Source organism: Ceratotherium simum, chromosome 12 (genome assembly GCF_057802395.1).
Source record: "Ceratotherium simum simum isolate JZ-2026a chromosome 12, ASM5780239v1, whole genome shotgun sequence".
In the NCBI taxonomy this organism is placed as follows: Eukaryota; Metazoa; Chordata; class Mammalia; order Perissodactyla; family Rhinocerotidae; genus Ceratotherium; species Ceratotherium simum.
The window spans coordinates 61,425,907-61,447,143 of NC_141911.1; the positions used below are offsets into that span (position 1 = coordinate 61,425,907).

Here is a 21,237-nt window from a genome sequence, read left to right on the forward strand (position 1 = left end):
GAAAGTTTTAATGTTATGTAGGAAAAGCCAAAGTCATTTTTAAAAAAGTTTTACTTAAATACGCTTTATTATAATGAGGGCCTCAGTTTAACAGAGGTCAGTCTCGGGCCAGCCTAAAGAGGACAGACGGCTGGAAGTAATGGAATGACAAACATGGTAGGTTCTCTGAGTGAGTCCAGAGTAGTTTTAGAAATTCAACCAAAGTATTATCAAGTCATATTACCATTGGCTATGCTTGTGCTGAGGACTGATTTTCAAAATACTATAAAGGAAAGAATTAATAAAAAATAATATTAAGATATGTTTGGATCCTAAACTTCCTAATTTACATGTGAAATTGATAATGTTCTCAGGTAAGTTTTTTCTAAAGTTTTTAAATGTTAGAGTCAAAATGTTGCCATCAGCATGAAATTCTTTGATGTGCCTGGAGGCTGTTATTGTAGAAACCAAAATTTAAATATATGTAATAGGTAAGATTAAATCTCCTTTGGGGTGAAGACTAATTCAAAACAATTTTTTTATAAGGAAAAATGAAAAGACTCTTTAAGTTGATTTTCAAGTTACTTTTTATTACTAGTACAATTTAGACTTTCAGTATGCATTTTCAAATACAGTCTTTTGGGGGTAAACACAGGTGAAAATGTCAATCTAATTAGCAGGAGAACATAGTCTTTTTTTAGTAGAAAAGTGTGGACAGTGTATACTTCTACTTTGAATAGAAATCAAGTGTGAAAATCTACTTTCTCTTAAAAAACAAACATTTCTAAAATTCTTCTCTAATTATAATAACTGAGCCTATTTGATATAATTTTTTTACTCAAAGTTTCAATTTGTTAATACATATATATACGTGAGCCCTAATAGGGTGGCCCTTTCCACTGTGAGCAATGGTGCCAAAACATAAAAGAGACATAGAGATAAATCTGTGCATTTATGAAACTCAAAATACTAGACAAAATTTAAATCACCTTAATCATGGACACGTCACACACATGCAATAATATGATATTTAAACTCAAGATGGAGGAAAGGTGCCAAATTAATGTCCCTGTACTTTTAGAGAATCCTTTTTAATCCACGGTAAACCAGGAACTCTTTCTACCTATGTGGTTGCTACTAGCAGAAACATGTCCTACAACACATGCGGTATGTATTTACAAAGCAACAGCACTTCTCTAAACAGACTAATATTTTGTTTAGAGACTAACTAATTTTATTTTGTGAGAACAGTAGCTATCTAGGTATAGTCACCCACCGGAATCAGATCTCAGCGTGACATGTCCTGTCTCAAACATTAGCTTAAATGTAAGCAATCTAACTTTACTCTTTTTCAAATAAACGAGAGATAAACACCCACGATACGTTTTGTGATGATTTGACAATGGCAGTTTTGCTTTGCAGAATTATATCTGCAAAGTATGACTTCTTGAGACATTGATTTCTAATAAAAATATGAGATGTCTATTTCCTTCTGAGTGAAAAATGTACAACTTTCTTGCCGTATATTGTCTTTTTCTTGATGTCTAGAATAAATTCAGATAGCTTAATACAAATGACAATTTTGATCTAGTACATGCAAAGAGTGAGGTGGCTGTTTTATAATAGCAATATTTAGGTTTAAAATGTTCTGCTTCTCTCTATTTTTAGTCTAGTGAAAGTTTTAGTGAATAATATAATGTGTATCAACTTCTGGAATTGTAGTGTATCAAATCCTAGGAGTAATGGAAATCACTTCTAGTGTTTATAAAAGAAAGCAACAAAATAGGATCTGATCCCGTCAGGCTAATTCTTCTCTGCTAAATCCCCCATATCTTAAAACATTGACATCTAGAATGATTCAACCACTTTAATAAAGTTTGAAGCAAAGAAGTTTTTATGTGAGGGATTCCAGAGAATTTACTGACAGACTAACAATATATTGGGCATTATTTTTTAAGATTCCACAGGACCTTCAGGAGTCAATAAATATACCTTATAGTTTGAGAGAATTAACACTATATCGATTTAAGATAATTTAACAATATAACTTTAGAAAGTAGTCATCTTTTCTTCATAACTAAACAAATTAGTATCTAGTTGGGTCCTTCAATAACAGAACTTACTGTGATTTCTTCAAATTTTTATTCTTTTCTTCTAAGATAAGGGATCACTTGTACCCTGGAAATTTTTTTTAAGTTTTATTCTGTGAAAGACACCATCATAATAATAAATTCAAGGGTTAAAAAGTAAAACAAAGCAAAATAATCACATTTAAAAACCTAAGAAAGCTTCGAATGCTCAAGATGTTTTTATTTTAAAACAGTCTCAATACTTGCTTATGCTGTAAAATACTTTGAATTTCCTTGTATTTAATCCTCTGTGGGTATGGCAGGAAGAAGCAGGTGTTTGACTGATTGTCTCATGGCCATGCTAACAAGGCCTGGGTCATGGAATCAACCAAGCAGCTGTTTAACTTCCTGCGAACTTCCTAATGATGACTTTCGAAAGAAGCACGGCTTGTTGCATAGGCTTCTGTGGCATGTTTTGTATAACTGAATAAATGGTCATGTCCTACAGGTGCATAATAACAGACACATCCATCTACCACTTCCTTGAATCCATTAACAGTTTTTTCTTCACATCACATCACCCATCACTTCACGTAACACGTAGCACAAAATCTGCCGCCCAACCATTCTTTTTGGACCTTTACTGATTCATGTAGTGACATCCATGACCTAATCCACTCCTAAATTTAATCTGATATTTATATGATGAGCAACAAAAATGAAAAATGCATCAAAGGTCATTCTACTAATGAAAGAATCTCAGAATATCCGAGTTGTTAAGGATATAAGAGATTAGATAATCTGATCTCGTTTGACAAAGGAGGACACCTGAACCTGAGGTCTATTCCTGTCTCAGGCTGCTGGCTTTACATAGGTTAAAAACTAGTCCTGTACCTGAATCTTTCTATTCCCCACACGTTACATCATTTACTTCAAAAGTCCCTCTGAACTGTATAATTGTCTTACTCTCAAATACTTCTTTCTTTCTGAGAATACTTATACTGTATTTCAATTCTAAAAAACAAATCTGAATTTTATTAGATTTTAAAAAATATTTCAGCGAAACGCTTAAAATAACACCAAGGAAATCCTTTTTTATGTAATTATTATTCACTGGCTTACTCCCTTTGAAAACTTCTCCAACGTTATATTTCTTGCTGTTATTGCTAATGACAATTAGCACATCATATTTCATTAATTCTTTCCTGGACTAAGGCATATAGAAGAAAATAATTTCATTTTTATTAAGCAGAGTTTAATTGCCTAGACTACCTCATACTAATGAAATAAATGGAATTAAGATTGTGAATTACAGATAAGTACCAGCACATCAATGCAGAAAATAAATTTTTTCTTCAAAGAAATTCTCTACGCATCAGCAGAAAAGGAAGTGATTCACACTCACATGTGCGCGCACACACACACACACACACACTCAGATAAACGACCTATGAGAACAAGCCAAGATCAAAAGTAAATCTAAATCTATTGGAAAAATCAAAAACCCTGCAAGGGAACACTTTTAAAAATGATTACTGTAGGTGATGCATGATCAGTTCTTCTAACTTTCATGTTTGGCGTCTCCATCCCCTTGGGTGTGGGTTATAGTTGAAACTGGCTACTGGAAGACAGTAATCAGATCTGGTCTCCATGGACATTATTTCAGAATCATTTCTGGAAGGCTGCCTATAATATGCATATGACAACTGGGAACCATATTGGGAGTTGGTGGGCTTACTATTATTGGGTAGGGATGCAACATTATACTCTTGCCTTCCAGATGTGCCCATATTGGCCTTCTGGGTTTGAGGAGCATAGGACAGTCTCTCATTCCAATCCTCAGAGGGCCCTGGAAGCACCTTCCTCCGAGCTGCTGAGACCACATTTGCCACAATGGATTCCTGGATGTTTCTGGGTCTAAAGGCATCATCCACTAAACCAAGAGGAGAATTTGCTGCTGCTTCCCAAGGAGTTAGTCTCTTGTTTGCTTTCTCTAGCCCATCAGTTGGTTTGCTAGAGTAGCCATAAGCAGGCTGGTATACCCAAGGAGATGTTGTAGAGATGGCGGGTGGAACTGGTCTTCCAGGAAGAGAAAGGGAGCGTCCACTCTCCTAGAAACAATGAAAATGTTAATATATCTCATTCATTTTGGTTTATGCTGACTGGCTGTTACTCCAAAGTATACTTGGCACCATTACCAAGTACTGTAAAAGTCAGATCCCCCAGTGCTTAGTCCTAAAGCCAAGACACGCTGCCTTTGCCTGGTGTATTATTAGCTCTGCTCTGGGACTGGGCCCTCACTTAGGACCTCCTTGGTGCTCTAGCTCTCTGAGCCCATAGCTCCAATTGCCACTATCTGTCTTAGACATACCCACCACAGCAGGTGTCCTGTCATCACTGCGGGCCACCCTCACTTCCTCTCTGCCCTCCACATATTCATATCTACATCCACAGCCCACCCGCATTCCTGCTTTCCTGGTACAAAACAAACAACACGTATTGATAACTCCAGAAACAGACCATAAGCTACTGGGCTTCGTACTTTTCCCAAGTGACCTTTAATCTGTTATCTTATTCTGGTCCACTGAATATAGCAAAAACAAACAAAACCTGCTTAGATGTGTCTGACGTTACTGGCCTGATGGAGCGGATGGCCTTTTTCCCCTCAAATTCTATTTGTATATTGGGGAAGATCATATGGATCTTCATGTCCTAAGTGTGGTGTATTGTCCATGTCCCTGAAGGAAACACTCCGGCCACTTGTTTCACTGAGTTTTACTTCCTTTTGTGTGTATTACAGTTCTTATTTCTTTGAGAGTGTGTGTCCCTGCCACATTCCCTCGTGTATGCTAAATGTTCGGTCTGTCTAATACGCAGACATATAATTTAGTGACAGCTCTTGTGTTCTCTCCTTTCACCCCCTCTCTGTTTGCAGGGACCCTGAAGACTGGCTATCCGCATTACTTCCTCACACATTCCCACCTGCATGAGACTCTCTTAGACAAACTTCTGGCAAAAAGTAGCAAATGTATGCACACCTAAGGGAAAGGATATGAAAGTATCATGACATGTGTTTCTTGAACAAAAAGCATTGCCATGCTTGAAAATGTGTTCAAATTTCAGAAACGGCTTCAATAGCTTTCCTTTCTTAATCAAGTTCTTAAATTTTAAAGTGAATAGCAACATCTGGATTTGGACAAAATATTTCAGATTCAAATGTTTTGTTTTGTTTTTTCCATTAGGCACACAAAGAAGGTAGGCCATTCATTCTTGGTTTGCATATAAAGAATAAGGGGTCAATATAATGGATCTTCTCTCTTTTCAATCATTAGTATTTTAGTAATAATGGTTGAATCCTAGCAAAAAGTTGTTTTCATTAATCTCTTTCTCTTAGTCTGGATCTAATAATAAGTCCTCTTCACTATATAGTCAGGGAGGGGGAAAAAAAATGCCTGACTTTTAGTCACTCTTTAAGGATTAGCTTCTATTCCACATTATTTAGGCATTGGTTTCATTCATTCATTTAACAAAAATTTTATTGAACACCTAATATTTCTAGGCTGTCTTCTATGAACTAAAGATACAAAGATGATTCAGATAAAGTCCCCGTCCTCAAGAAGTGTGCAATCCAGTACCATTTTTAGCTCTGCAGTGGCAAGTCAGCCAATCACAGGTCAATTTAGAGAAGAGACTTTTTACCCATCTTGACAGGACCAATAGGGTTTTTTTCTCAACTGTGAGCAGTATTAACATTCAGTATGATAAGAAGAAATTTAGCTCCTGTCCCCTACAGTATATGTCTATGTCTCCCCATTGTCCTTATTTATGGAAGAAGGAGAACAATATTGGTCTATAGAGCCCTTGGGACAGTTTTCAGATTCCAAGGGTATCTGCCTTGTGTGGTCTTTCTTCTGATAGAGCAGCTCAAGGCCTACTGCAGTCGGGTCTTTAAAACAATAGAGACTTGAGGGGATGGCAATAAAGGGATCCAAGACTCTATAGAAATAGGAGAGGCTCCTGAATATACATACAGGTGACTAATGTCGCTGGTTAATATCTGGAAAAAGAAATAATTATCAATATATTTGGAAGTATTAAGTGCGATGTGAATGCATATACTTCAGGGATAGGACATCCAAAATGCAGGATGAAAGAGAGAAATTTATTTTCTGGTCTTTCTCCTACCCACTTAGTTTGAAAATCTTCAGAAGAATGGAAACTTAGAAATTAAAAAGTTAAAAACATTGTTAAATGATATTCTAATAACAAAGACATCAGGGATTTTTTTCAGCTAAGTTATAAACATTAATTAGTGGAATGTGTGGGGAAGAGTAAAACTGAAGTATAATATTGAAAGAGTAAGTCGAGGTTTTCCGAAGAGAAATTTAAAACCGCATTGAAATTAAAAAAAAAAAAATCTCACGTAGAAAACACATACGCCAAACATAGCAGCAGTACTGGTTCTGAAGGAAGCACGCAATTACCTCAAGGAACAAAATGACTGTCGCTCTTCTACGTGTTCCTCAGACTGCCAAACGGGCCTTCATATGCCTTTAAGTGCTAACAATAGAAGATAAAACTACAAATTGTCTTAGGTTAGAGGCGCAACTGTGCTATATATAAATAGTTCCTTAGGTACATTGTTGTTTCCGCTTGTGCCCAAAATATTGCAGGCCTCTAGTCTCTGCCTGCACCCACACCCCTAATTTTAACACATTTCCCCAAAGCAATTTCCACACCTTGTTCCTCGGTGCTATTTCCTTCTGCCAATCTCTGTCCCAGGGCTCATGCTGTTCTCTGCTTGGCTGGCTAAATGAAGCCATGTGGTATACCCTGAGCCAGAAATGACCAAAGGGACCTGAAAATAACAGAGGTGTTTCTTCTATTTCGGAGTTTGAACGTCTGATGGTGGAATCCTAGCATGACATGGGTTAGATCCTGGGTTGTAGTCTCTACCATGGTTATATTATTACCAAAAGAATTTAAATTTTTGACATGAGAGAACTTAACTGTAACCAATATGTTAAAATGGCACTATGTTTGATGCAACATAAAATTGCTTCTTCTTTTTTTTGTGTGTGTGTGAGGAAGATTAGCCCTGAGCTAACACCTGTTGCCAATCCTCCTATTTTTTGCTGAGGAAGATTGGCCCTGGGCTAATATCCATGCCCATCTTCCTCTACTTTATGTGGGATGCCTGCCACAGTGTGGCTTGATGAGCAGTGTGTAGGTCTGCACCTGGGATCTGAACCTGAGAACCCCGGGCCACCAGAAGCGGAGCTCGAGCTTAACCACTATACGACCGGGCCGGCCCCAATGGCTTCTTTCCTTTTGTCTCCTACTACCTTTTAAATTTTTTTAGTGCTAGAAGTTTTCCCACTGCCATTGGATGAAGACTTAGTAGGTTCTGTGACATTCTACTTCCTTTTAGGAATATGGTGACCTTATGTTACCTAAACCACTTTATTACAAAATAGAATATTCCATCCCTTGGAATAACAAACTCCAATTTCAACTTAGAGTTAAATCTCTTCTCCTTCCCCAACTGGGGCCCATTTTGGGAGGATCACCTTCCTTAAGGAAGGCATTGTGGTTGGCTTCTTTACTCTTTCCTTCCTTTTCCTCCCCCAGCTTTCTACCTGTGAGTTCTGGCCCCCTGGGATTAGAGTGCAAGAATGGAGAAGAAAAAAGAGTGGAAGGAAATTTTTACTGGATTTGGTAATATTATATTTTGGCTTTTCAGTCCTGGAGCCAGGTAGGCCCAAAAGAAGGAAACTTGCACGGGACATTTGAAGATTCCTATCACTGGGGACATCTTGGCTGTAGTCCTGGATTCATGCCAATTCATCCCTATCCTAGAGGTTAACTGTGACTCACTCTGCACCCCCCAGGAAGCTGTCTACCTCCAGCTTGTAACCACTAGGGTTCATTTGCACCCTTGGGGAGGGCCTGAGATGACCCGATCCAGCTCTCGCTTGCTCCTGGCCTGCTCTGGTCCACGGGGTACACTCACACCATTTGCCTTTGGGAGTGCTGCCACAAACTTCCTGGTTCTTTGCCAAAGCAGTTTGTCAGCCCGTCTCTCAACCCCCAGATATCCTGGGAGGGAGTCAGGCCCCAGTCCATTCTGACCTCCCAACCGTCCTCACGCAGTCACCTCATATCAAGTCCTCTAAGGAGTTACTTTGAAACTCTTTGTTCACAAGGCTGGAGGTGAGAGGGTAGGGCCCGTCTCCTCCACCTGTCCAAACACACACACCGTGATCCACTGCATTCCAGAATTCCTCCTCCCCAAATCCTCTCTCCTTGCCATTCTCTGACCCCTTTAACAGGCTGGACCTGACTGATGGGTTCAAGAATTGTGGAAGTGGTTTGCTATTCTTTGAACACACCAGGCACACTCATGCCTAATATTTTCTTTGTAAGTCTGTATTTTAATCTGGAATCTCACTGCAGTGTGCAGTGTCTCTTATATCTGAGGCCCTGGGGAAACTCCCACTTTAATATCCTGTCATGCAACATCATCATTTTCAGTAGAGTGCAAAGTTCTTTCTCTTATCTTTATTTATAAAATGAAATGCAGACTAAAAATAGAATGGAAAATGTTTTTTTCTACTAATTAATTTCAAGAAATTTCTCTAATAACTTCAAATAGTCTTAAGAGATGAAATCTTATACTTGACTCTGGTCTCGCTCTAGAGCAGAGGGCTCACTTGTTTCCAGGGCGTCTCGGTCCATCCTTAGGCTCTAATTGCTGAGAATTTCTTCCTTACGTTGAACCAAACTGCTTCCCGTAACTTCACCCCAGTGGTCCTGATAACATAGACCATATCTACTTCCACCTCTATGCAGACGTTCCTTCATATATTCCCAGTTGCTTCTCCCCTCTTTGAACACCTTCACCATCCTATTGCTATCCTTCATTTTTCAAAATAAGGAGAAATAACATCCACGGTGTTCATTCCCCCAAGTTTTCTGCATCTTCTTCCTCCAGGTTTATACGTAAGGCTAATGCAGATATAATATCTTGATCTTTTTAAGTAGGTGTACGTACATAAATACCAAAAGCCAAGCCATGAAGACATCATTCAAACTGACTGAGGGGCCATCGTCATCTGGCAGATGGCATAGTTAATATTCAGTCTGTGTGTATTCTGAGCAATGTGTCCTTTAAAAATCAAACCCGTGAAAGTACATGCCAATCTTTAGCTGGTCCAATGTGATGCATGCAGCAAAGGCTGCAAAGATTCCCAGTGAACTCACGAATCACCTGGTGTTATATATTCCCACCAAAAGGCTAAATACAAAGAAGGCTTTGTGTTTAGCTCTGCCTTTCATAATAGCCAACACTAATAGACCACTTAGTCTGTGCCAAGTGGTGGGTGCTGATTGCTTTACGTGGAGTATTTCATTTAATCCTCATAACAACCCCATGAAGTAGGCACTACTATCCCTATTTTCCAGATGGGACTTAAAGGGGGCAAGTAACTTCCCCAGGGGTGGAAAGCTAATAAGTGCTGGAGTGGGGCATTGAACCCAGGCAGTCTCATATCAGAGTTCTTAATTGAATAGTGCACTATACTTGCAATGAAATTGTTTTGAGACGACATCTTTTTAAAAAAAGATTCAAATCAAACCAGCCCTGATCGCCTAGCGGTTGAAGTTTGGTGCGCTCTGCTTCTGCAGCCCAGGTTTGGTTCCCGGGCGCGGAACCACACTACTTGTCTGTCAGTAGCCATGCTGTGGCGGTGGCTCATGTGGAAGAACTAGAAGAACTTACAACTATACACAATTATGTACTGGGGCTTTGTAGGGAGAAGAAAAAGGAGGAAGATTGGCACAGATGTTAGCGTAGGACGAATCTTCCCCTTTAAAGAACACAAAGATTCAAATCTAAGCAAACTAAATGGAACGAGATCTTGGAAATTTTGGAAAGGGTCATTAAATCTGTGATTAAATTTGGATTGATTAATACTGGCATCTTGCCATTTGTCAAGAACAAGTAGGTGCCGGTGCACACATCACATTTAGATGCACTCCCTCTTTAGAGACACAGCCGGGGCTCTGCATTCAGTCAGCTGAAAGGCTCAGAGGAGCTGAGGGCCTTTCTCAGCTTAACATAAACCATCTTTTCATGTCAATTAAATGTTGATTTATCCATACAGCTTGTTAATGAAGCGGCTTAGTTGGCTTCCTTGTTAAACCGTCTGGTGACCAATTTAACTGGCAGGAAACACTTGACAATTAAAAAGGAAGTATAGCCTGAGGTTTACTGAGGGCAAAGAAGTGAATTCTAAAGCAATGCAAACAGCCCTAGAAGCCAAAGAAGGTTAATGTGATCTATGTTTTGAAATTCAAACTATTTCATGCCATAAACCTGGAAAGCTAAAAAATTCTCTTGGCTGAAATCCTGCTTACATATGCAGAGTAGAGAAAGTGTCTCCAACTGATAAATGTTATTTCAACTCCTTCAACTCTGTTCTCTCTTAAACATATGATCAATAAATATTCATTACAAACATACTTTATCATAAGCAGATTCCAGGAAAAGCAAACAGGAATAAATGGCATTTCCTTTGCCTTTTAATCATTAATTAGAATTTCTAAAAAGCAGAGGTCCATGAAGGGCACATGAATAGAAGAAACCACTAGGCATTCTCCACTTTTCCTTTTGCTCAGGTCAAAATCTTGGGAGTCACTGTGGACTCCTCCCCATCTCTTACACTCTACACCTGACCTGCCAGCATTGACTTTAAAAGGCATCCAGTAGCCGACCATTTCTCACCACCTCCACTAGTACTATCCTAGGCTAAGCCATCATGTTCTCTTCCCCAGATTATTGCTATAGTCTCCTAATTAGTTTCCCCAGTTCCATCCTTGCTCCTTTAGTCTATTCTCAATATGGCAGCCAAAATTATCCTGTTAAAACCTAAGTCAGATTATGTCACTTAGTCCTCTGTTCATGGCTTCTCATTTCAAAAAAGGAAAATCAAAGTCCTTTTATTGATCCACAAGGCCCTGTAAAATCTGCTGGCCCCACCCCTCCTTATATCTCTGATTTTATCTCCTCCTGCTTGCTCCCACTCTCTTTGATCCAGCCACACTGGCCCCTTTGCTATTCTTTGAACATACCAGGCACACTCATGCCTCAGGACCTTTATACTTTCTTATCCTTCTCTCTGGAACACAATACTCCGGACATCAGCGTGATTCCTACTTCATTTCCTTTAGGCTTTACTCAAATATCATAGGATCACTATTTGGCTCTTCTCTCTCTCTCAAAGTTCCTTATCCCCCTTCCCTGCTCCACTTCTCCCCTTTTATCTAACATAAAATCTAATTTATTTAATTACTATTTATCTGCTTCTTCCCACTAGAATTTAGCTCCCTCAAGAGTAAGGCTTATTGTTTTATTCATTAAGACATCCCTAGACCTAGAACAGTGCCTGGCAAGTAGATGCCTAGTAAGTATTTGTTGAATGAATAAATGATAATTTCTATATCAGACTGCCATAACCAGGAAATTTGGTTAGCTTTACCAAAGTTTTTGGTCGTGTCCTAAGATGTAGCCCTTCTCATTTGTCAGTTACATGTGGTGAGGGACTCACACAAATAGACTCATGTCCACTACCCCCAGTATACGCACACTAATATACATGCCAAGCCATGTTGGCAAGACAGATAGCATTAATTAATATTTACAAATGAATCAATTTTTCTAAACAAGTAGAAGTTTTTACGTGCAAGTAAATGATTTGCATTTAGGTCAGTGGAAGTGTGAGGGTTTGATTCTGCTTTGATTCAACTGCTTTGATTCCCCAAATGAGAAAAATCTTAGAAAATATGCATGAATCCTAAAGGATTCCTTAAGAGCCTAAAATATATTTGCAAGATTTAAAAATAAAGACCTAAGAAGAAAAAGATAATGGAAATTGAGATTAGTGCGAGTTGGAGAAGCGAAAACTGAAAGTTGATTTACCAGTTACCAGGAGACTGCACGCAGCTGTGGGGAATGGCAATTTCTAATTCATCTCTTAGGGGCTGTTCCAGCTCTAATACATCTTCAGTTAAAATTTTCCTGACAGGGGAAGCAGGTCAACATTGGAAGAAATTTCTCCATAAAGATAGAGAATTCGTTTTTCTAGAGACCTTTAAATATAGGACAAATGCTCCTTTGAGGTGACTTAGACACAATCACGCTTGAAGTCAAGGGGATAAGGAGAATTTCAAAGTTAGTTTTGTTCTAGTCTCTTAATAAAACAGTCTCTATCTCATATTGCCTGAGACCTGACTTCTTAAAGTGAATCTTAAATTTTCTTCCACCAAGTGGATTTTTGGAAATTCTGTGATAGCACTCTCTTATCCAAAAAATGGAGGAGAGTATCCATTTCTTTAGACAGAAATCTGCAGTATTAGTCTGCTCACCAAGAACAATGCAGAGAACCGGGACTAATAAGTTGTATTAGTGAATACAAAAGCAGCCAGGTCACCACACATTGCTTAAAAAGTTCCATGAATGCAATAAATATATTAGACATCAAAAGACGGGACATCGCCTTGTAGCTAGAACTTCTCATCTTGGCTCTGTGCCACTAGGGACTATTCATCTTAATTCACTTTAGATTAGCTTTTAGATTAAATTTTCAGTTCTAAAACAATAGATTTTTTTTTTTAAGTTTTATTTCATGTTTGAAGGAAATCCCTTTGTGAGAAAGTGTGAGGGTTGTAAATGACAATGGAAGCCAGCACGATATATTGGAAAGAATGTGAACTTGGACATGACACTGACTCTGGAGACCTGCCTTTGCCTCTTGTTACCCATATGACCCAAGCCCTCCCAGCCTTACTTTCCCTGGTTGTAAAATGGTCATAATGCTGGCTACCATTTCAAGGTTACAGGTAGAGGAGAGAGTGCGTTTATAAATGGAATGCCGCATAGCACCACAAATGGGGATTATTCTTGTTATTGTGAGAAGAGTCTGCGAGGCCTTAAAAGGTATCAGAGACCCAGCAGAACCTTTTGTTCAAGAGGCAACTGCATAGGCAGGCTGCCGACTGGGATAAAAATAGGAGGGAGCCTTGCCTTTGAAGTGGCATTAGCGCCGCACGCCTCAGATACCGCTGCGCCAGCTCTGCCTCCCTCCCGCCACCCGCACTCAGGGAGCAGGGCTGGCCAGAAGCACCGCCCTGACCTCATCTGCCTGTCAGCCCCGGGTGGGCCAAAACACAGACTTCTCCATCTCTTTCAACCCTCTGTTATAAAAGAATAAAAATAACCACATTCAATTTAAGGTCATGAAGACTGATGTTAAGGAGGAATCTGTGCATATACTTCTGTGGTCCCTTTCATCTTAGAAGCAAAGATAACAGTAACTAAAATGTATGGAATCTTTACTAGGTACTAGTCGAAGTTCTAAGCATTTTTTCTATTGACTCATTTAATCCTCTCAACAACCCTATAATCACTATCTTTCAAATAAGGAAACTGAGGCATAGAAATTAGGTAATGGACTCTAGGTCACACAGTTAGTATGTGTTTGTACAGGGAAATTGAAGAATTAAAGCTGTAGATAACAAAATTTTATCTAAATAATGTATTTTAAGACATTAAATCTGTTAGTGGAAAGAAATCACTACAGTAGCAATTTCTACTCTCTCACCTTCCTTTATCTTCAAAAAAGAAGTTTGTCACTAAAAATGATAGTCTATGAAAATACTCCTGTTAATATAGACTGTGTTCTATTTAGATAGCTGGAATTGCCATTTTAATGTTTTGTGATTCTTGGGAAAAAGCCTTCCTTAGGTATATTTCTATAAAAATCTACTTCAGGAGGCAGCCCAGTGGCACAAGCGGTTAAGTGCGTGCGCTCTGCTGCGGCGGCCCGGGGTTTGCCAGTTCAGATCCCGGGTGCACCCCAAGGCACCGCTTGGCAAGCCATGCTGTGGTGGCATCCCATATAAAGTGGAGGAGGATGGGCACGGATGTTAGCCGGGGGCCAGTCTTCCTCAGCAAACAAAAAAAAAAAAAAAAAAAGAGGATTGGCAGATGTTAGCACAGGGCTGATCTTCCTCACACACACAAAAAATCTACTTCAACTGGTTTGAACATAAAAATAAGAACTTTTAAACACATTTCAAAATATTTTCTGAAAAGAAGTTTTCTCTCTCCCCAAAAGATTTAAGTAGTAAAAGTTATATAGATTTCCACCATAGAAAAAAATGAATAATAGATATCAAAAGTTCAAATTTCATGAGTTTCTATAGAGGAAAAAAAGGAATTTTCACAATAAACAGAGGATGTTGATCTTGTATGAAATAAATGAGTTTTTGACCTTGTGGGAAGTTTTTGTAGAGAAAAATGTCAGTGCCTGGCATATAGTAAGCACTTAATAAAGGAGAGTCATCATTATTAGGGTAAAATTGATACACTATATACCTTACTAGGATTATAATTATGATAAATTATAAAACCCACTTAAAATGTGTCTAACTATATGAACATAGCTTTAGCTGTTTGTAATATCTTAAATACCTTTCCTAAAACAAATCCAGGCCACCATCTCCTCCCTCCCTCGTTCACAAAACGAAAAGTCCCCATGAATGGGCACTTATCCCTAGAAGAAGTGTGGGGGTAAGAGAGATGATTTTTTACAGATTATGTGCCTGCTATTTGAAGAAGAGCTAATATCCCTTAAGCAAACTCATTTCCCAAGTAGAATGGCTTTGGCTTTCTCAGAGGAAAATTTTATCAGTTAAGATTTTAAGAACAAGAATTCTTAAGAAATGTGTGTATATCATCTGACAACCTTGATTGGGCTCTTTGCATGATAACATTCCCCAAATTTTCCACTGGCGTGCTTTTAAGCAATCCTATCACAACTCTTAATTATATTAGAAAACTGACAAGTCAAAGCTGGTTAATGGTAACGACAGGGACACATCAACAACTACACAACACGTGACAGCACTATTTCACAAGGATGCGGAGCACACAGTATGAGGAATACGGCTCATTTGATCTTTGCAACTCTTTCTGTCCATTACGTTTCTCAGCTTATTAAATAGATCCTTTGATTCATTCCCTGGGCCCTTGGGAAAATGTTTAACCTACTGTTCTTGGGAAATTTAAGATTTACTGCCAAATCATATTTATGTTTCCTTCTTCAAAGCATAGCCCCAGAGTGATTTTTAAAATTAGGAATAAAAAATGTAACTCTTCATCTGGGAAATCACCAATAGCTTGTTTTCTTAAGCCCAGAGTGGGAAAAATTTTGCTTAATTGCCTTAACACATCTCTCTGGTCCCAATGGTAAATTTTATTTAACCATCTCTGTCTTGTTTGAGGGAATTTACACCATAATTTCATGTATGTCCTTTCATTTTAGAGACACAGGAACGCCATAAACTAAGTGAGATTCTCAAACGAATGATTGTTTTTCTGGAATAGGTAACAGACCACTGAGGGGGAAAAATAGATTAGAGCAGAGTATACAATAATAGTCACGATGGTGTGCTTTCCCAGAACAAATGGGAAACTTGGAAACATCTTTTATCAGGAGTGTCCCAGGTACATTTCTTCAAAATCGGAAGGATTTACATCACTTGAAAATAGTAATCCCAGATATATCTGTAACTCCATCAATGTCAAGGGGATGTCTCATGAGGTATTAATATGCTTGTCACTTATCAAACTTTTAAAATTAGAGACCAAACATTTAATTTTGCCTTTAGCTTTTTCTATTGGCATAGCTTTCTTAATACACTCACAAAACAGCAAGATGTACTTATCTAGACATAACATTGCATGTTAATACTATAGCAAATTCTGCTATGTGGGCCAGTCATTTATTCAAAGGATCTCATTCCTTATTCCCCTGACTTCCTCCCATTCCCAAGTTCCCCTTTATTTTGACATGATGTTAGGTAGTTATTGACTATCCAATTGCTGAACAATTTTTTCACTTTCTTTCCAGTATTGATTCATGCAAATGCATAGATGAATTAACAAAAGCCTTGTGAATTAACTACACACACTTCATCAACCCTCTAAGCCACTTTGGATGTATAGTCTTAGCCTAAGATGATAGATAAATTCTCCTGGAGGTACTAAAATGTCTAGGCCCTTGTAAGTATGCACTTGAGATTGAGAAAGGAAGAGAAGACATCCTTCAGGGATGTGGATGTCTGAAGTCCTGAAGCAACTATCCATTAAAAAAAAAATACGCTGGGGAAGGAATGGAAAAGGAAATGTCTAGAGCTTATCTATTTGTAAAAGATTTCTAACTTACACCAGTCAAAATGTTCCTCTCAAATCTGTTTTGATCTGTTTCTTAAATATCATGAGACATTTTCTGATAGTGGTGTGCAGATGGTTGATGGTTGATGGTTGTTTCCCCAGTTCCAACCTTGTCCCTAATCTTGCTTGTTTCAGTACTGGTAAGTCTAATGCAGGTAAATTCCTTTTAAAATATAATTAGCCGATCAGCGATCATTGACCACCTGGAACCACACATGTGTAGTGACCTAGGGTAGAGCTCTCCTGTGTCTTTTAGCTGGGAGAAAGGTTATCTCCCAATTCTTTCATTTAAAGGGCCTGAATGAGGTGGGGATAGTGGGAGAATCTCCTGCAATTTATCCCTGTGAGTCAGATATTCTCAGATGAAATGCAACTTTGATGTTACAACTAATTGCTAAATTCAGGTCAGTCCAGACGAGTACACTTTTTGCAAAAAATGAAGTCTAGATGAGACAAAATGAAGTCTGACAATGCAGTGCATCCCCACGATATGTCGATAATTAAACATTTATGCACCATTCACAAGACAGGATTTTGACTTCGATCATGGTTGACAGCGCTAAGAAGAATTTATAGAAGTTTAAAAAAACAAAACAAAACATCAAAACAGGTTGAATAGTGAAAGCAAAGAAGATAAATCCTAAACAGTTCTTCTTTGCAAAAGATTGCTTTCTGTATGAATGCAAGATACATTTGACACAATTTTATAAAAAGGAACATGTGCATTTTAACAGCAAAGGATGGAGACCTAGTGATTCGGGTGAAACAATAAGCCAAGGGTACTAGAAGTTCTGCTTGACAGCATTGCAAGCCCATTTCTTACCTTCCTCCAGGTGCCTACTGGCTGCCCTAGGACTAGAGGCCGCTCTGCGCTTCAGAACCTCCCCATTCTCGGGATAGTCAGGAGGAACGTAATCACACTTCGCAACTCTGGAACCAAAGCAGATCCTTCTAGTCATGGCTTCAAGGAAAGAAAAATTGTTCTCTCGCCTCCTCTGCTTTTGCTCTCATTAAAAAAATGATGTATTTAATTTTAAGATATTGTTCCTTCAAATATCCTGGAATTAAAGTGGTAAGGAACAAGCAAATCTTGTCTTGTCGGGTTTTAAACTGACCCTGGTTTTTAAAAAGTATTGAACTACATCAAATACTCACAAAACTTAAAAACCTGAATGCTTTTCAGAAGATATTTATATAGAGAATCATAAACCCTTAGAGATGGAAGGGATGTTAGAGGTCCGGCGGTCAGGCTTCCATGAGGTACAGGAATTCCTGTTACGACACACCTGACAGGCATTGGAATGGGGAAAGCACGGGCTGTGAAAACAGATAAAGCTGGATTCAGCTGGTACCTTACTAGCTGGGTGACTTTGGGCAATTTTCTTAACCTCTCTGAGCTTCAGGTTCCTCATCAATTAAAAAAGATGGGGATAATTATAACAAATAGGTTGTTGTGAGAACTGAATTAAGTACATGTATTAAAGCCCTTAACACATTTTGTACGTTCAATAGATGTTAGTTCCTTCTCCATCTCTGCCCTGCAAGTTTTTGAAGTTTTCTTAAGTTAAACTGAAATTTACTATCTTGTAACTTCCACTCATTAGTCCTAATTTTTTTCTCTTTCACCAATAGAGACATTAACTCTCTCATCCACACCATGGTTCCCCAAGTGTCCATCTCTCCTATCTCCTTTTAGTCTTTTCTCCTCCCACTGGTAAATGCACAACCATGTATCTCATATTACAGGACTTCTAGACACGTCATCATCCTTTTTGTTTTAGCAATAAACTGTAGTGCGTCAAAGGTCTGAAAACAATGCTCTTGTTAGGATCAAAGCTGCTGCCCTGGGGCTCTACCTGTTTCTTTGTTCCGTACACTCTTGTAACATTTAAGCAGCCTCTGACTGATTTTGCATTTTGGCAATTCAATCATCTTAATGCTAAGATACAACAAAAATATTGAGATCTTTCCCTGTGAGCCATAAAGTGCACAAACTTCTTTTTCCTTTTGAAAATTTTACAATCATATTTGTTTTCATTTTAAAAAGCTAAGTAGCATTCAGAGTGCTTCAAAAATTCTCCGTTAGCCTAGATCCCAAAATAAGAATGTTTTGATTACCGCCAGAGAGATTTAAGTTAGTTATTGGTAAGAACATTTTTGATTGGAGATAACAGCCTCTATTTCCCTCTCCAAGGAGGAAGTCATACAATCCCTCTCCCTAGAGATAAGAAAACAGCCAAGCAACTTTGTACAGTCCTTTCTCTAGATGATAAATTGTATCATTCTATTCCTAGAAATATTTATTCTCAGCCTTGATTAGAAGCAGGAGGTCAGATAAAATAACATCTCCAGGCCCTCTTTATTCTCCTATTGAAAAAATAAATAAAAAAGAATGTTCAAAACAAATTATTTGCAACAAGTTTTAGAATGGCTGCCTGTGCAACCCTTTCTGAGCGAGAAGACAGTTTGCTGCCATCTCCTGGACCTTTGGAATAAAGTCATCAAGACCAATGCCTCAGTGCCTTGTCACTTCCGACAAGCATTTGAAAGCAGCTGTGGTTTACAGGTTTGGCTGTCCCTGACTGGATGAACTATTTATGGGTTTTAAAGAATAAAGTTGACTTAAACATTTTTGTGTAAGAAAAGCGTTTCTCAAAGTGTGTTTCACAGCCCGTTAGCATCAGAATCACCTGGGGTGTATGTTACAATAACAAATTCCTGGGGCCCACCCAGACCTACTAAATCAGAATTTCCAAGGTGGGGCCGGGGGAATCTTAATTCTCCCCTGGGAACAAAAGTTGGAAAATTGTTAGAACACTGTGAAGGCAACACTTTGCTAAAACTAAAGTGCTGTATATAAAAGAAATCATATTAGTTGGTGAACTGAAGTGTAAAATTAAAATCAAAAGTTCTAACTGACATATTTTGCTCTGTTCTTTATTTCAATAATACCACCCATGATGAGTTGTGACATTTTGCTGGATATTTCATGATATAGAATTCAAAATCTATTTAGCCCCTATTGGGTTTATATGAAGAATTATAATTGGCACCACCTGATAAACATTAATAAGTCCAGCGGGCCAGACATCAACTCTGGGTGTGATTTAAAAAAAAGCCCAAATGGTGGAAGGATTAGTATGACGTTTTAAATCAGCATTTTATTTATATTAGTCTACCCTATTCCTTAGTGATTTTTAGCTCTAGAGGATGGTTTTGTGAACATTTCTTTATCAATCTGAGATATGCTAGGAGAAAAAAGAACTAATGGGTATACAATGCAAGAAAGAGACCTAGTTGTTTTTTACTTTTTAAGAAAAAACGTAATTAAATGGCACAAAAAGAAAACTGAACTAAATCAATCAAATTGTATTTGAAACAAAAGCAATTTTGGATTCAGGTAAAATTTTTAGAATTTCAGCTTGTTTTGATATTTTTCTCTTCATGATCAGTCCTGACTTCTGCTTCTGACTCAGAAGGATACTAGAAGTACCAGAAAACCCACAAAAATTCCTGGGTTTGAAAGGCAGCTGGAATTTTAGGTTCCTCCCTACATCAGTCACTCAGCTTCTGAGTGTTTTTCATCACTTGCCCGGGAGCTGGGAGTTTGCTCTGTTCAGAATGAGGTTTCACTCTTTCTGTTTTTGGAAACTGATTATGCTTCTCAGGCAAGGGGATCAATTACTCTAAAGAGGCCAGGTTGTTGACCCTTTGTCCCGGGACAGTGCTGGGGAGGAAGGATAAGAATAGCTGTCTGCCGCCCCTTCAGAGGTCAGCCAGGTTCTGTCAGAGCCCCAACTGTCGGAGCTTGAATTGGGATGGCCTGGGGATTGGGTTGCCAATCGCTCTACTTTCTGTGTGATAGGCCTATTTAAGCTTCAGTGACCCGACTAGAACCTTGCTCAGGGTACCAACTATCCTATTTGAGACTATATTTAATTCACAAGCATTTTCTCACAAGAATCCTCTTTACATTGCTAAGTGCACCGCACTTGTTCTATTTAATATCGGTACTTTGAATTGAACACAGTCCCTTTACAGTAAATCTCAAAGCTGATGTTTCTTTTTTTTAATATTGTACCAGGTTTTTTCAATCCTGGTCTCATCTTTGTATACCCCACAACAATGCTAGTACACTAGACAAAGACAAGAAAAAAATTGACCAACAGGCCTGAATACAAAGGAATATAGACATATAAAGCTTCAGCAAGAAGAAGGCGGTAGAGAAGAAACACAGATCTCGCAGTAAAAGACTCCTGGGAATAGAAGGAGTCAATGTGAGATTTATATAGACATTGCTTCTGCTTTCGCTATTTTGGTTGTGTTAGACCCCTTAAACCGGGATGCATATTAACAGAGAAAACAAAAGAACTTGTTTAATTGTTGTGTGTGTGTTTTCCTCCTTGGAAGTTTTTGAAATAGTGGCTATTGTCTATTGAGCGCCCTTTACAGTAATGTTAATAGCTAACATACGTCAAATGCTTTCGATGTGCCAGGCCCTGTTCCGTACACCTAACACATATTGATTCACTTAATCTTCACAACAACTTGTGAGGTGCACCTATTATTGTCTCCACGTCACAGCTGAGAGTACAGAGGCACAGAAGGGTTGAATCATTTGCCTCAAGTCTGCAACTAGAAAGAGACAGGCCTGGGATTCAGCTGCAGGCAACGTGGCCCGAGTCCACACTCTCCCCACTACCAGATGTGCCTCTGTGGGCTTGGCATTTACCTGCACTGTCTCACCTAACCTAGGTGAATTTCATCAAAGAAATGGTTACCTTTGGCTTCACCTAAATCAAATTATGGCTTTTTTTTAATTTAAAAATTTGGGAAAACATTTTTCCACATTGTTGTTACTAAAATTTGAGAACTTTCTCATCACTCTTCTTT

At 38.5% G+C, this 21,237-nt stretch overlaps 1 protein-coding gene across 2 annotated transcripts in view; it reads right to left on the bottom strand.

Annotated features, from left to right (window-relative positions):
* Positions 1-558: 558 nt before the first annotated feature.
* The window catches only part of SYNPO2 (synaptopodin 2), a 163,359-nt gene continuing 142,680 nt past the window's right edge, over positions 559-21,237 (bottom strand). For both annotated transcript variants that reach the window (XM_087437685.1, XM_004426543.3), the window contains exon 5: positions 559-4,159. In XM_087437685.1, the coding sequence (XP_087293811.1) occupies positions 3,617-4,159 (543 nt within the window). In that variant the 3' untranslated portion in view covers positions 559-3,616. The remainder of the gene's footprint in view (positions 4,160-21,237) is intronic.